A 14,813-nucleotide genomic window follows, 5' to 3' on the forward strand; every position below is an offset into this window, starting at 1 on the left:
TGGCAAGCGGAAGGCTACTCCTTTCTCCAGCTAAAAGTCCAGGCTGGGAGAGAGCGAGAACTCCAGATGACAGCCAGTGTCATTAACTACTCTGGTAAATCCATAAAGTACAGTTAGGCATGTGTCCACAATGTAAACTGAGAAACGTATTTACACTCAGGAAAGCAGGAGACCCCTTTTTCCGGAATGGGAATGTCCCCCACCCTCCACCCTCTCTCTCTGTTCCTGTTTTTGGGGAAATTTGATCCCCCCTCGTAAGTCTTGAGAGGCCAGTTGAGCCAGGTGCACCGGTTTGTCTGGGTTAAGAACGGTCTAAGACCAAGTCAGGACCAAGTTTAACCCGGGTTAAGACGAGGTTAAGACCTGGGACAGACACAGGACAAGCCTCCAGTCAGTTAAAGATTTCAGAGGAAAATGCAACAATGCTTTGTAGTCTGGAATCAATGGATGGACCAGCGATGCTTTTAAGACGTTGGTTTAAAACAGTCCTCTTCACATGGAGTTTAGAGACAACTTATACGTCCAGGATAGCAAAACCTAGGGAGCTAAGACACTGCCGTCATCCCCAAAGTCATTTCAGAGAGCGATACCTCCAAAGGTGCTGTAGAAAGGCACGGTCTCCTCAAATGATTTCCCAAAAGCAATATTTATCCCAACATATCAAAACACACAATCCACATGGAGGGAAAGAAGTAGCTCTTTCCACACTGACACAGAGAAACCATACAATCCCAGCTCAAGCAGGTTCAACATCTAAAAATCCAACTGAGCAAATCAAAATATAATCCCGAAACAAAAAGAGCAGTAGCCTCTCGCTCTCTCTCCTTCTCTCAATCTCAGTCGTATTCCAATGTGTGAAAACGGACACACACACAAAGTCTTTGTCCTCAGTGAGAGAGCAGAAAGCCGAAAAATCCTCTTGGCCAGTCTGGGATGCTTTAGCTTGTCCAGTGAAGGGCCAGCTACTCATCAATGAAAGTGGTCAACAGTGCATCCCAGGACAGAGTGTAAACCCTGTGACTGACCACACGGACCACTGCACACTACTGACCAGGCAAACCACAACAGAGCTCATACCAGGACTCTAGTCCTACTGCTGAAATTGCGCTCTCTCTCTCTGCTTTATAACAAAAAAGCTGTGTAGGAGGAGCGAGCGTGTGAGTGTGTGTTTGTGTTAAGGGAGAGAGAGAAGAGAGAGAGAGAGAGAGAGAGAGAGAGAGAGAGAGAGAGTGAGGAAGGAGGGGAAATGGGAGGGCCCTAGCCCAGTGGGTGGGGTGGGTGTAGAGGGGTACTTGAGTGCAGCAGGAGTGAGTTTGAGTGTGTCTGTGTGTTTCTGCAATGTGAGTGTGTGCGCGTTTTGAGCAGTGTGCTTGTGTGTGCCTGCCGTGGGTGCCTGTATGGTTTTATGGGTATGAATCCTGTCCAAAAACCCTTCTCCCTCTCCTCCTCCTTGTCCAGTCCCTCCCTCTCTCCTTCTCTCTCCCTCATTCTCAGCCTGTCAGAAAGCCTGTTTCTACCCCACCCCATGGTGGCCCAACACATCACAACAACACTTCAGGAAGTTTAGAGAACCAATTGACTTCCTTGAAAAAGCCCTTTCTTTGCCTCCTCAATGAACTGAGTTGACCCCTATGGGTCTCTATGTGAAGACCCAGAGGATACACTGTATCCACATACGTGAAGTGTGTGTGTGTGTGTGTGTGTGTGTGTGTGTGTGTGTGTGTGTGTGTGTGTGTGTGTGTGTGGTGGTGTGTGTGTGTGTGTTGTGTGGTGTGTGTGTCCTCCTGAGGTCCCGACTTGAACCACAAAGGTTTTTCCTCTTATGGTACACAGTGTGAATTTATTTTCCAGGAAAAGTGAGGGAGGCAACCATGAATTCAGAGGTTTGGTGTGCAGAGAGAGAGAGCAGCACACAGAAGTACCCATTGTATGTATTTGTGTGTGTGTGTGTGTGTTTTATCTATAGTGTAAACATTGTAGTATTGCCAAGGACAACTCCCCAGCCAGATCGCTCTCTTTCTCTAAATCTTTTTCTCTCCCTCCCACTCCCTATCTCTCAGGACATGGGGTGAATGAACTCCAAAGACCCTCTGATTGACGGGGATTTGGAGTTAGGGCCGTTGGAGGCGCCTACACTCATACCAGAAAGGTGATTCATACAGCTACACTGCCCTCCCCACCCCTCCCCCCAACCTGACTCTCCACCTTCAACCTCTCTCCCCTCCCCCTCGTCTCCCTCCAAACAAACATCTGGCTGAGACCTTGCAGTCTCTCTGTGACATTACCCAAAGGAACCAGGGACGTGTTCAGGTCAGACACACTGTAGCAAAACGTTTTGAAATAGAAAAATGAAAAAGGAGTGTGTCTTAATGGACAAGTGTAAGTAGTACCTCCACATTTCACTCTGTTTTCAAATGTTTTCTCTCTACTGAACATGACTCAGTGCGCAGGATAATAGCCTACATATATCATTGTCACTGGGTGCATGTGGGGTGACTCTGGGTGCAGCTCCTCTCCCCTTTTTTTCTGTTAAGACTGCCAATGATAGAATGGTTGAAGTCCAGATCCATTGAACACATTGCAGAGACTAGAAACAATATGTTTTTTTCCCACTATGCACCTGGAACAATATGCTGTTATAGGCTGTGTGAACAACCCTATGATAGACGGGCAGCCACAGTCAACTATAGCTTGTCTATTGACTGGGTGTGTTTCAACTCAAATCACATGTTATTTGTCGTAAGCTTCGCACACAACAGGTGTAGACTAACAGTGAAATGCTCACACACCGATCCTTTTCTTGTGACCTCTTTGAAGTCACACAGATCACATCATTCCGTTCCTTTTCATTTACAAAGCCCTGTTCGACAAGCTTCCCGCTTACCTAACTTCACTGTTAAGATTCAAAGTGGCAAGTTAGCCGACTTACCTAACTTCACTGTTAAGATTCAAAGTGGCAAGTTAGCCGACTTACCTAACTTCACTGTTAAGATTCAAAGTGGCAAGTTAGCCGACTTACCTAACTTCACTTTTAATATTTAAAAACGGTTAGTTATCAAACCCGTTCACAGGGTTGGCTAACTCTTGAGACTCCTTTGGTAAGTCAGCCTTTAGTTTTCTGGCTTCACATGTTTGGAATGATCTCCAAAAGACATTTCGAATAGATGTGTCCTAGCCACCGTGCTTCTACACCTGCATTGCTTGCTGTTTGGGGTTTTAGGCTGGGTGTCTGTACAGCACTTCGAGATATTAGCTGATGTATGAAGGGCTATATAAAATAAACTTGATTGATTGATTGATGTGTCCCTAGGGCAGTTCAGGCCGTGCTGATAGGTTTTTCATAACGAAGAATGTGCCTATTATAGTTGAGTGTGTTTGGTGTATTTAAGTGATAATGCCCTCGAAGTCGGTGTTTTGAGGATATTGGCACCGTGCCAATATATCCCCAATCACTTTTACACAACGGGTAACCAACATATGCAAATAATGACGGACATATTTTCCGAAAAACATTTATTTTTATGAATTTATTCGTACTATTTCATCCTTACACAAGATATCGTCCTGTCACAAATCTAGGGTTGCTGCCCAAGCCGGCTGGTCCTTCGTTCTATCGGTTTGGTTGCTAGAGACGCGACCCAGTCGTTCAGTCTTTTTGTTCTGTATCTATGGACGCGACCTAGTTGTTTGTTCTAAATGTTCCATTGCCATATTGGCTGGCAACATTCTTATCCCTTGCTTGCTAGCTAGCCAACTATAGCTAATTTACAGTCACATCAAACAGTGCAGCCAGAATAACAACAGTAGCTGCATTTGCACTTGTTTAAGCTGTTTTCTAGTGACATTTATTTGGATACATCCATAACAATGAGCTAATGAGGCACGATTTTGCCTGGCATAGAAAATGTGCTCTCTCATTAGGACACTGTTGTTCAGAGGAGCTAGCCAACACAGCTAACACAGTTACTTCAATCTGAAGCTGGAAAGACATCAAACTAGCTGCACTTCATTTCGTTTTACCTTTCTTCATTTTACATTTCTTTGTATATATCCATAAATATTATGCCAGCTGATTCATGATTTCGACTGGCTGAGAAATGCTGTCATTCATTACTATGGGACAGCTGGAGATGGAATCTGAACACTGAAACAATGTTACAAATGTCGGAGAGACACACAGCAAGGTTTTTACAACACTTTACATGTTGCGTTTATATTTTTGTTTAGAATAAATATAGGTAGGTGTAAAGTGACTAGGCAATAGGATAGACTAGGCAATAGGATAGATAATAGATAGTAGCAGCATCGTATGTGGTGAATATGAAAGTGTGTGTGTGTGTGTGTGTGTGTGTGTGTGTGGCTTCAGTATGCATGTGTGCGCGTGTTATGTGTGTGTGGGCGTATGCATAGTGTGTGTATGCGTGTGTGTGATGGGGTGTCAGTAAGTATGTGTGAGTGTGTGGGTATAGTCCAGTGTTGTGTGCATAGAGTCAGTGCAAGTTGTTAGTACAAAAAAGGGTCAATGCAGGTAGTCCAGGTAACCATTTGATTAGCTATTTAGCAGATTTGTTTAGCAGTCTTATGGCTTGGGGGTAGAAGCTGTTAATTGTCCTTTCGGTTCCAGACTTGGTGCACTGGTAAACGCTTGCATAGAGAACAGTCTATGGCTTGGCTGGCTGGAGTCTCTGACACCGCCTGGTATAAAGGTCCTGGATGGCAGGGAGCTCGCCCCCAGTGATGCACTGGGCCGTACTTACCACCCTCTGTAGCGCCTTGCGGTCGGGTGCCTTGCAGTTTCCTTACCAAGCGGTGATGCAACCCGTCAAGATGCCCTCAATTGTGCAGCTGTAGAACTTTTTGAGGATCTGAGGGCCCATGCCAAATCTTTTCAGCCTCCTGATGGGGAAGAGGTGCTGTCGGTTGGGCTATCATGCAGTGAAACTGCGCAGTTCTAACTTCATCCCCTTTTCCCTTTACAGTTTCTTTTTCTGTTCATTTCTCTGGCTGTGTGGAGAGGTCTGTGTTTCTTAGATCTCGTGGTCATAATGTATCCGATCCTCATAATGTATCCTATCCTCATAATGTAGGCTATCCTCATAATGTAGCCTATCCTCATAATGTAGCCTATCCTCGTGTAGCCTATTCTCCTCAGCGTACACATCCCAGACAAACTGAAATGGTCCACCCACACAGACAGTGTGGTGAAGAAGGCGCAACAGCGCCTCTTCAACCTCAGGAGGCTGAAGAAATGTAGCCTGTCACCTAAAACCCTGACAAACGTTTACAGATGCACAATCGAGAGCATCTTGTCGGGCTGTATCACAACCTGGTATGGCAACTGCACCACCCTCAACCGCAAGGCTCTCCAGAGGGTGGTGCGGTCTGCACAACACGCCACCGGGGGCAAACTACCTGCCCTCCATTAAACCTACAGCACCCAATGTCACAGGAAGACCAAAAAGATCATCAAGGTCAACAACCACCCGAGCCACTGTCTGTTCACCCCGCTACCATCCAGAAGGCAAGGTCAGTACAGGTACATCAAAGCTGGGACCCAGAGACTGAAAAACAGCTTCTATCTCATGGCCATCAGACTGCTAAACAGCAATCACTAACTCAGAGAGGCTGCTGCCTACATTGAGACCCAATAACTGGCCACTTTAATAAATGGATCACTAGTCACTTCAAACAATGTCACTTTAAATAATGCCACATTAATAATGTTTACAAAGCTTACATTACTCATATCATATGTATATACTGTATTTTATACCATCTATTGCACCTTGCCTATGCCGCTCGGCCATCGCTCATCCATATATTTATATGTACATATTCACCCCTTTATATTTGTGTGTATTAGGTAGTAGTTGGAGAATTGTTAGAGTACTTGTTAGATATTACTGCACTGTCGGAACTAGAAGCACAAGCATTTCGCTACACTCACATTAACATCTGCTAACCATGTGTATGTGACCAATAAAATGTGATTTCATTTGATTTGATTTAATGTAGCCAATCCTCATAATGTATCCTATCCTCATAATGTATCCTATCCTCATAATATATCCTATCCTCATAATGTAGCTTATCCTCATAATGTAGGCTATCCACATAATGTATCCTATCCTCATAATGTATCCTATCCACGTAATGTAGGCTATCCACATAATGTATCCTATCCTCATAATGTAGCCTATCCTCATAATGTAGCCTATCCTCATAATGCCGCCTATAATGTTGTGCCTTCCTGTATTATACTTATGATAAAATGTTTATTCTATTCTACTGAGCCATTTACTTAAGTTCATATTCTTAGATTGTATTATTGTTTTTGTATTGTCAAGGAGCCTGCAAGTAAATATTCCGTTGACGGTGTATACCACGTGTATCCCGTACATACCACTATTAAAACTTGAAATTGAACCACACAGACTGTAAACAGTAAATACAAGACGTTTTGGACCCAGGGACATTGCTTCTGGAACAGCTAATGGGGATCCTAGTAAATAAACAAATAACAATACCTAAAATGGCTTCTCAGCTGCTCAGTCATACTGTGGTTTATGGCCAAAGAATCGGTTTGTTTTACAACCACTACAGACCGTTAGGTTCAGACACACCTCATCTATATCCAATCAGGCATGACCTGGACACACTGACCTGGATGCAAGTCATGCCGCCGTAAATCACTGGAGTCCAGTTAGGTTGGAGTAACACTCTACACTCACTATAAGCACACTCCAAAGAGGCTTAGCAAAATTCTGCTTTGTGACTTTACTGCACACCACATGAAGGGCCTTGCACTGAGATTTCGGTGTATGACAGAATGTGTAACTTTACTCAAGCGTCAGTGATGTTTTGCTGAGGAGAACATTGCTGGAGTGCAAACCCAGTCTTACTACACCACCAAAGGCCCAAAGGTGACAGACAGCACGAAATGTAAGGTACAGATGTAGGCTACCATGTTTGTTCAATGGACTAACAACTCAACTCTCCTCTGACACTGAAAAAACAGTGTCCCTAATTCACATCTCCCTAATTCACACTTCCTGTTGATATTCAGAAACAGGAAGTGCATCACACTACATATTCACCACCATTAACTAAATCCGGCACACTGTAATGCAACGGACAACAGAAACAAGCATTTGTTATTGGACAAATCCTGGTCGTCAGCAAAGCCAATACAGTACATGAAAATTCAAATACACAGTAATGTTCATATAATATACTGCAGACTTGGTAACTAAAAACAGAAAAAGGCAGGCGTGGGAATGACTGAGGCTGGTAATGCTAGTCATGGGGTTGGATCTGCATTGATCAGGCTCATTCAGTGATGGCGTCCCAAATTGCACCCCATTCCCTATAGTGCACTACTTTTGACCAGGGGACAAGGGACACTGGTCAAAAGTATTGCACTGTGTAGGGAATAGGGTGTCATTTGGGACACAATCCTGATACACAGAACAAAAGTCAGCTTGATTCATCACAGGGTGGTGGGGCGATCGACTGATCGCTTCACAATGGACCTTTTGTCAGCTTCACTGCTTATCTGCAGTCCAAGGGCACACAGGCCATGGTTGCAGTCAGATGCATACACAAACGTATTCAGCACACACACACACACACACACACACATATACACAGACATAGAAGCATGCAAACACATACATACACACACAGAAAACATGACAGAACAACGTCGTCTCATACTGAATGTCATTTGTCTCCAATCTCTCTCCATTTCCCATGGGAAAAATATACCACGAGGCAACTCCATTGTTAAATGTGTGTTCCCTATTCACCAGGTGAATCGCAAATTGAGGAAATGTTCATGTTTACTTTAATGGCATTTAAATGAGCCTTGATTTTCATTTATTTGTTGGGATTAAAAGTGAATTCATAATTTCATATGAATAATGAATGTCATCATTACCAGGTACGTGCTGATAGATAATTTGTAGTACTTCAAAGGCAGGTCTTTTCAAATCTGCAGAGCAACTGTTCTCGCTATTGGTTTCCCCGTGACTTCTATTTTAAAATGATATATGGAGAAGAAGCAAAGTAGCCTAGGTGAGGTGTCCATGCAGCACATCATTCATTCACATCAAATCATTCAACATGAGATTGCCTGCCTCAGAAATATGTGTTAAAAATGGGAAAATGTGTCACACCTTTCCCTTCATGTTGGTTTTGGGTGTTGTTGGGTTGCAAGTCAACAGAATTCAAACTCTTTCATCCTTTGTTAAAAATGATTACTGTTCTCATGCTCAGCCAATAGCAGCATTCGAAGAAAGATTCGAAGAGGTATAGCATGATACCCAACAATCAGCCATCAATAAACTGACAAAGTACAACACGGTCAGACAACATGAAGACCTGTCTTACCCATATCACTTTGAAATACTGTATATATGGTCATAATGGTAATTTTAACAAATGCTTGTATCCCGAGCAACTTCACACACACACACACACACCATGTGGGAATCAAACTCACAAATGCAAGCGCCTTGCTCCAACCCACTGTGCCAACGAAACATGCAACATTTCACACACAGTAACAAAACAGCTCATCCAGAAGAGGTAGGAGAAGAGGTAGGGACTTACGTTGTACCAGCTCTGGCTTTTCTGTGGTTACAAACATCAAGGTGAAGGAGACAAAAAAAAGATAAGAAACACGAGACATGGGTTAGTGCACACACAAAAGAGCTTTCACAACTTATACAGTCTGTCACACTGCTAACAAAACCTTAGAAAAGTATGTAAGAAGTAAATATAAAAGTCAATACTCATATACACCACAAGAGAGCAGCAATGGGCTGCATATTAATAACTGGGGGGTAATGATGACATTCAAAAGTTCAATTATTGATAGGAAGAGATCTTGTCCATATATGATATTGTAGTAGACTTTAAGACTAGGTGTGCATCCTAAATGGCACCATATTCCCTATAGTGCACTACTTTTTACCAGGGTCCATAGGGTTCTACTCAAAAGCAGTGCACTATGTAGGGAATATAGAGCATTCTAGATACAGTTGAAGTCAGAAGTTTACATACACTTAGGTTGGAGTCATTAAAACTCGTTTTTCAACCACTCCACAAATTTCTTGTTAACAAACTATAGTTTTGGCAAGTCAGTAAGAACATCAACTTTGTGCATTACACAAGCAATTTTTCCAACAATTGTTAACAGACAGATTATTTCACTTATAATTCACTGTATCACAATTCCAGTGGGTCAGAAGTTTACATACACTAAGTTGACTGTGCCTTTAAACAGCTTGGAAAATTCCAGAAAAGGATGTCATGGCTTTAGAAGCTTCTGATAGGCTAATTGACATAATTTGAGTCAATTGGAGTTGTACATGGGGATGTATTTCAAGGCATACCTTCAAACTCAGTGCCTCTTTGCTTGACATCACGGGAAAATCAAAAGAAATCAGCCAAGACCTCAGAAAAAAAATTGTAGACCTCCACAAGTCTGGTTCATCCTTGGGAGCAATTTCCAAAGGCCTGAAGGTACCACGTTCATCTGTACAAACAATAGTACGCAAGTATAAACACCATGTGACCACGCAGCCATCATACCGCTCAGGAAGGAGACACGTTCTGTCTCCTAGAGTGGAACGTACTTTGGTGTGAAAAGAGCAAATCAATCGCAGAACAACAGCAATGGACCTTGTGAAGATGCAGGGGGAAACAGGTACAAAAGTATCTATATCCACAGTAAAACGAGTCCAATATCGACAAAACCTGAAAGTCTGCTCAATAAGGAAGAAGCCACTGCTCCAAAACCGTCATAAATGCCAGACTAAGGTTTGCAACTGCACAAGGGGACAAATGTCGTACTTTTTGGAGAAATGTCCTCTGGTCTGATGAAACAAAAATAGAACTGTTTGGCCATAATGGCCATCGTTATGTTTGGAGGAAAAAGGGGGAGGCTTGCAAGTCGAAAAACACCATCCCAACCGTGAAGCATGGGGGTGGCAGCATCATGTTGTGGGGGTGCTTTGCTGCAGGAGGGACTGGTGCAGTTCACAAAATAGATGGCAACTTGAGGTAGGAAAAATATGTGGATATATTGAAGCAACATCTCAAGACATCAGTCAGGAAGTTAAAGCTTGGTTGCAAATGGGTCTTCCAAATGGACAATGACCCCAAGCATACTTCCAAAGTTGTGGCAAACAAGGACAAGGCAAACAAGGACAACAAAGTCAAGGTATTGGAGTAGCCATCACAAAGCCCTGACCTCAATCCCATAGAAAATTTGTGGCCAGAACTGAAAAAGCGTGTGCGAGCAAGGAGGCCTACAAACCTGACTCAGTTACACCAGCTCTGTCAGGAGGAATGGGCCAAAATTCACCCAAGTTATTGTGGGAAGCTTGTGGAAGGCTACCTGAAACATTTGACCCAAGTTAAACAATTTAAAGTCAATGCTACCAAATACACTCAATTAGTATGTAAACTTCTGACCCACTGGGAATGTGATGAAATAAATAAAAGCTGAAATAAATAATTCTCTCTACTATTATTCTGACATTTCACATTCTTAAAATAAAGTGGTGATCCTAACTGACCTAAGACGGGGCATTTTTACTAGGATTAAATGTCAGGAATTGTGAAAACTGAGTTTAAATGTATTTGGCTAAGGTGTGTGTAAACTTCCAACTTCAACTGTATGTATGAAGGCCTCTTATGATAGCAGCTTACAACGAGCTGCCTTCAAGTGTGTAAAAAATATTCTGTTACAAATGAATCATCCGTATTACACATAAAACAACCGAACTTCAACATCCTTTTGATGATTTTTCTGGTTGTTAACTTGTTTTGTAGTTGAGAAAACATCCTATAACCAGACGACAACCAGCTGGTCTCTGTTACAACCATGATGAGGTCAAGAACGACTAAAATGTTCTGGGGTCTGGTCCAGTGGTAGTGCTGCTGACACCAGATGACCTATTGCCTGTCTGGTCATGGGTTGTAAAACCTGCCCTGCAACTTTCAATTCTGTTTCTGCCTACATCTCATTTTGCTCAATACCTCTCCAATAAAGAAAAAATATAAAAAGGGAGTGGATGTCCAACAACGAGTACGCAACCTAACCACGACGTCATTGTAACCAGTTACACCCGCTAGGAGATTCACGTTTGGAGCACACTGAACCAAGGATAAGTAGGTTGAGCTAGGCGGTGAGGTGAAATATCGTCACAAGCAGGGGTCAAGTTTAAGAGGGCTATGGAGGTTTAAGAGGTCTATGGAGGGTTAAAGAAAAGATGCGCGCTTACTTTAATCAGTTTTAGTCTGTCATACTGGAAAGAAAATAAACACACAGACAAAAGCGGTCATGCAAATGAGAGATGAGAGAGTTAAGATGACACATACAGACATGCAGTGCCTTCGGAAAGTAATTACCATTTTTTGTCAATGATCTAGACAAAATACTCTCTAATGTCAAAGTGGAAGAATTTTTTATTTTTTATTTTGTTGAATTAATTGAAAATAAAAAATTAATTTATCTTGATTAGATAATTATTCAACCCCCTGAATAAATAAATTTGTCGAATCACCTTTGGCAGCGATTACAGCTGTGAGTCTTTCTGGGTAAGTCTCTAAGAGCTTTTCACACCTGGATTGTACAATATTTGCCCATTATTATATTTCCTGTGCTTAGCTCTGATCCGTTTATTTTTATCCTAAAAAACTAGTCCTTGTCGATGACAAGCATACGCATAACATGATGCATCTTTTGGAATATTTTGTATTCTGTACGTGTTTCCTTCTTTTCATTCTGTCATTTAGTTTAGTATTGTGGAGTAACTACAATGTTGCTGATCCATCTTTAGTTTTCTTCTATCACAGCCAATAAAATCTACAACTGTTTTAAAATCACCATTGGCCTCATTGTGAAATTTCAGAGCGGTTTCTTGCCTCTCCAGCAACTCAGTTAGGAATAACGCCTGTATCTTTGTAATAACTGGGTGTATTGATACACCATCCAAAGAGTAATTCATAACTTCACCATGCTCAAAGGGATATTCAATGTTTTTTTACCCATCTACCAATAGGTGCCCTTCTTTGTGAGGCATTGGAAAACCTCCATCGTCTTTGTGGTTGGATCGGTGCTTGAAATTCACTGTTTGACTGAAGGGTACAGAGATGGGGTAGTCATTAAAAATCATATTAAACCTTACTATTTGACATGGAACTTATTTGACTTGTTAAGCAAATATTTACTCTAGAACTTATTTAGGCTTGCCATAACAAAAGGGTTGAATACTTATTGACTCAATTGTAAAAATGTGTAAAAACAATTCCACTTTGACATTATGGGGTATTGTGTGTAGATCAGTGACACAAAATCTCATTTAAAATTCAGGCTGTAACACAACAAAATGTAGAAAACGTGAAAGAGGTGTGAAAACTTTCTGAAGGCACTGCATATTACATACAGTATGACATACACTGGAAGGAATGACAGAGTTGGAATGTGGATGGTTTGTCGTTAGCTGTTATGGTGTTCCAAAAGGGAGTCAAGCCGTTTGAGGCTGTCGATTATGTACCTTGTGTTCTAACTCAGAGGCTGGAGAGGCTGAATATATGAGTGTGTGGTGAGTGTGTGCTCCTCCAACTAAGAGGATAGTGACCAACGGTGAATGTCTATTACTTTTCCACTCCACATGTCACATGTACAACTCCCCACTGGAGACCACGGTCCAATCCCCGCGTCCACTCTTACACTATTTCTCCCACTTTCCGGTCTCCCCACATCATTTTCTCACTGTCTGAATAAAGTGTCAAAACACCCCAAAAAATATATATTTAAACTTTTCCCCTTCCATATGTTAGCTTGTTCAGAAAGTATTACAAGCTAGCTTGCGGTGGTTGGTGGGAGGCGAAGTAGTGTGCGTGTGCATCTGTGTGTATGTGTGTGTGCGTACATGCCTTCAAATACTCATGCTCGGGGTCTGTCCTGGTACCACAGCAATGCTACAAAACACCACAGAACAGACTTCACTCATACAGCGTGGTACTCCATCAAAGTAAAGAAACAGTATGAACAGTAGCTCTGAGGTGAAGTTTCCCCTGGGTACAGATCTAGGATCAGCTTCCCCCAACCTTAACCATTATTGGGGAAAATAAAAAACTGACCCAAGATCAGCATCTAGGGGCAATTTCAGTACCTGTAACACAGAACATTTCACACAGAGGGCCACATAGGGGATCATGATGTCGTCAGGAAAGAGTGTTAGAGTAGGGTAGGAAGGCTAGGTCATGTTCATTAGGCACAAAACAGAAGAGAGCCCACTGAGAACGGCAGGAACTATCTGGCATTGTTCAATAAGAACCATTCATTTTTGTTGCAAAACGTTTTAAAACATGTTATGTTGCGTGCCCTAATGAACACAACCTTGAGAAGGGGTTAGGCAAGGTCAAGAGAAGTGAAAGAAGGTTAAGATAACAAAGACCGTATGGTCACAACAAAGTATACGTTAGTATACTCTTAGTATAGCCAACTCTTAGTATAGACTCTTAGTAAACTCCTTGAGCCAATTGCAACCACTGATGGCCACTAGGTTATCACCAGCTGATCTCTCGTTATACCATCAATACGCTCTAAAATCACCCGCAGAGCTGATCTCAATTGCAACCATCATCCACCACTGGTTTACCGCTCCATATCGCAGATGTCGGGGTTATGTTCTAGTCCTGATTGATTGCAACTAACATTTATCAAGACGATTTTGTTTTCTGGTGGGTATTATCATTGGAACATTTCAATCTGGCTATTTAAGCAGACGAAAGGGGGGCGATTAATCTCTTCGACAATCATTCCAAACAACTGAAATAATGTATTTCATTTCCTCGTTCACCACGGAAAATCTATTATGGCAACGAACCAACCCAAACATTATATGAACGGAAGAAATCATGGTGCAGGATACATTTTTTGCAATTTATTTAATCCATTAATGATTTTACTTGTCCTAATAAAACATTTCTTATCAAGAGGGGGAAAGGAAATAGTCCTGAACGGTTGGCTACACATTAGACACTTGAAACTACTGTGCATCTGGAAAGTATCCAGTATTCTTCCCCTCATCAATCTACACACAATACCCCACAATGACAAAGCGAAAACAGATTTTTAGACATTTTTGCAAATGTATTAAATATAAAAACAGAAATACCTTATTTACATAGGTTAAAGATGACAGTGCATGTCAGAGCAAAAACCAAGCCATGAGGTCGAAGGAATTGTCCGTCGAGCGCCGAGACAGGATTGTGTCGAGGCACAGATCTGGGGAAGGGTACCAAAACATTTCTGCAGCATTGAGAGGTCCCCAAGAACACAGTGGCCTCCATCATTCTTAAATGGAAGAAGTTTGGAACTACCAACACTCTTCCTAGAGCTGGCCGCCCGGCCAAACTGAGCAATCGGGGGATAAGGGCCTTGGTCAGGGAGGTGACCAAGAATCCAATGGTCACCCTGTAGGGATCTAGTTCCTCTGTGGAGATGGGAGAACCATCCAGAAGGACAACCATCTCTGCAGCACTCCACCAATCAGAACTTTATGGTAGAGTGGCTGACGGAAGCCACTCCTCAGTAAAAGGCACGACAGCCTGCTTGGAGTTTGCCAAAAGGCACCTAATGTACTCTCAGACCATGAGAAACAAGATTCTCTGGTCTGATGAAACCAATATTGACTTCTTTGGCCTGAATGTCAAGCGTCACGTCTGGAGGAAACCTAATGTACTCTCAGACCTGGCCAATACCATTCCTACGGTGAAGCACGGTGGTGGCA

The 14,813-nt window shown here is 42.4% G+C and overlaps 1 protein-coding gene across 3 annotated transcripts in view; it reads right to left on the reverse strand.

Moving 5' to 3' along the window:
* Positions 1–14,813, reverse strand: part of LOC111981604 (protein Aster-B) — a 103,594-nt gene that overhangs the window by 17,882 nt on the left and 70,899 nt on the right. For 2 of the 3 annotated variants that reach the window (XM_070449300.1, XM_024012968.2), the window contains one exon: positions 8,614–8,634. In XM_070449300.1, coding sequence (XP_070305401.1) covers positions 8,614–8,634 — 21 coding nt within the window. Of the gene's footprint in view, positions 1–8,613; positions 8,635–11,294; positions 11,319–12,951; positions 12,997–14,813 lie in introns of all 3 variants that reach the window. The other variant, XM_070449299.1, reaches the window with a different exon arrangement.

The sequence above is a fragment of the Salvelinus sp. IW2-2015 genome, linkage group LG20, assembly GCF_002910315.2.
Source record: "Salvelinus sp. IW2-2015 linkage group LG20, ASM291031v2, whole genome shotgun sequence".
Classification (NCBI taxonomy): Eukaryota; Metazoa; Chordata; class Actinopteri; order Salmoniformes; family Salmonidae; genus Salvelinus; species Salvelinus sp. IW2-2015.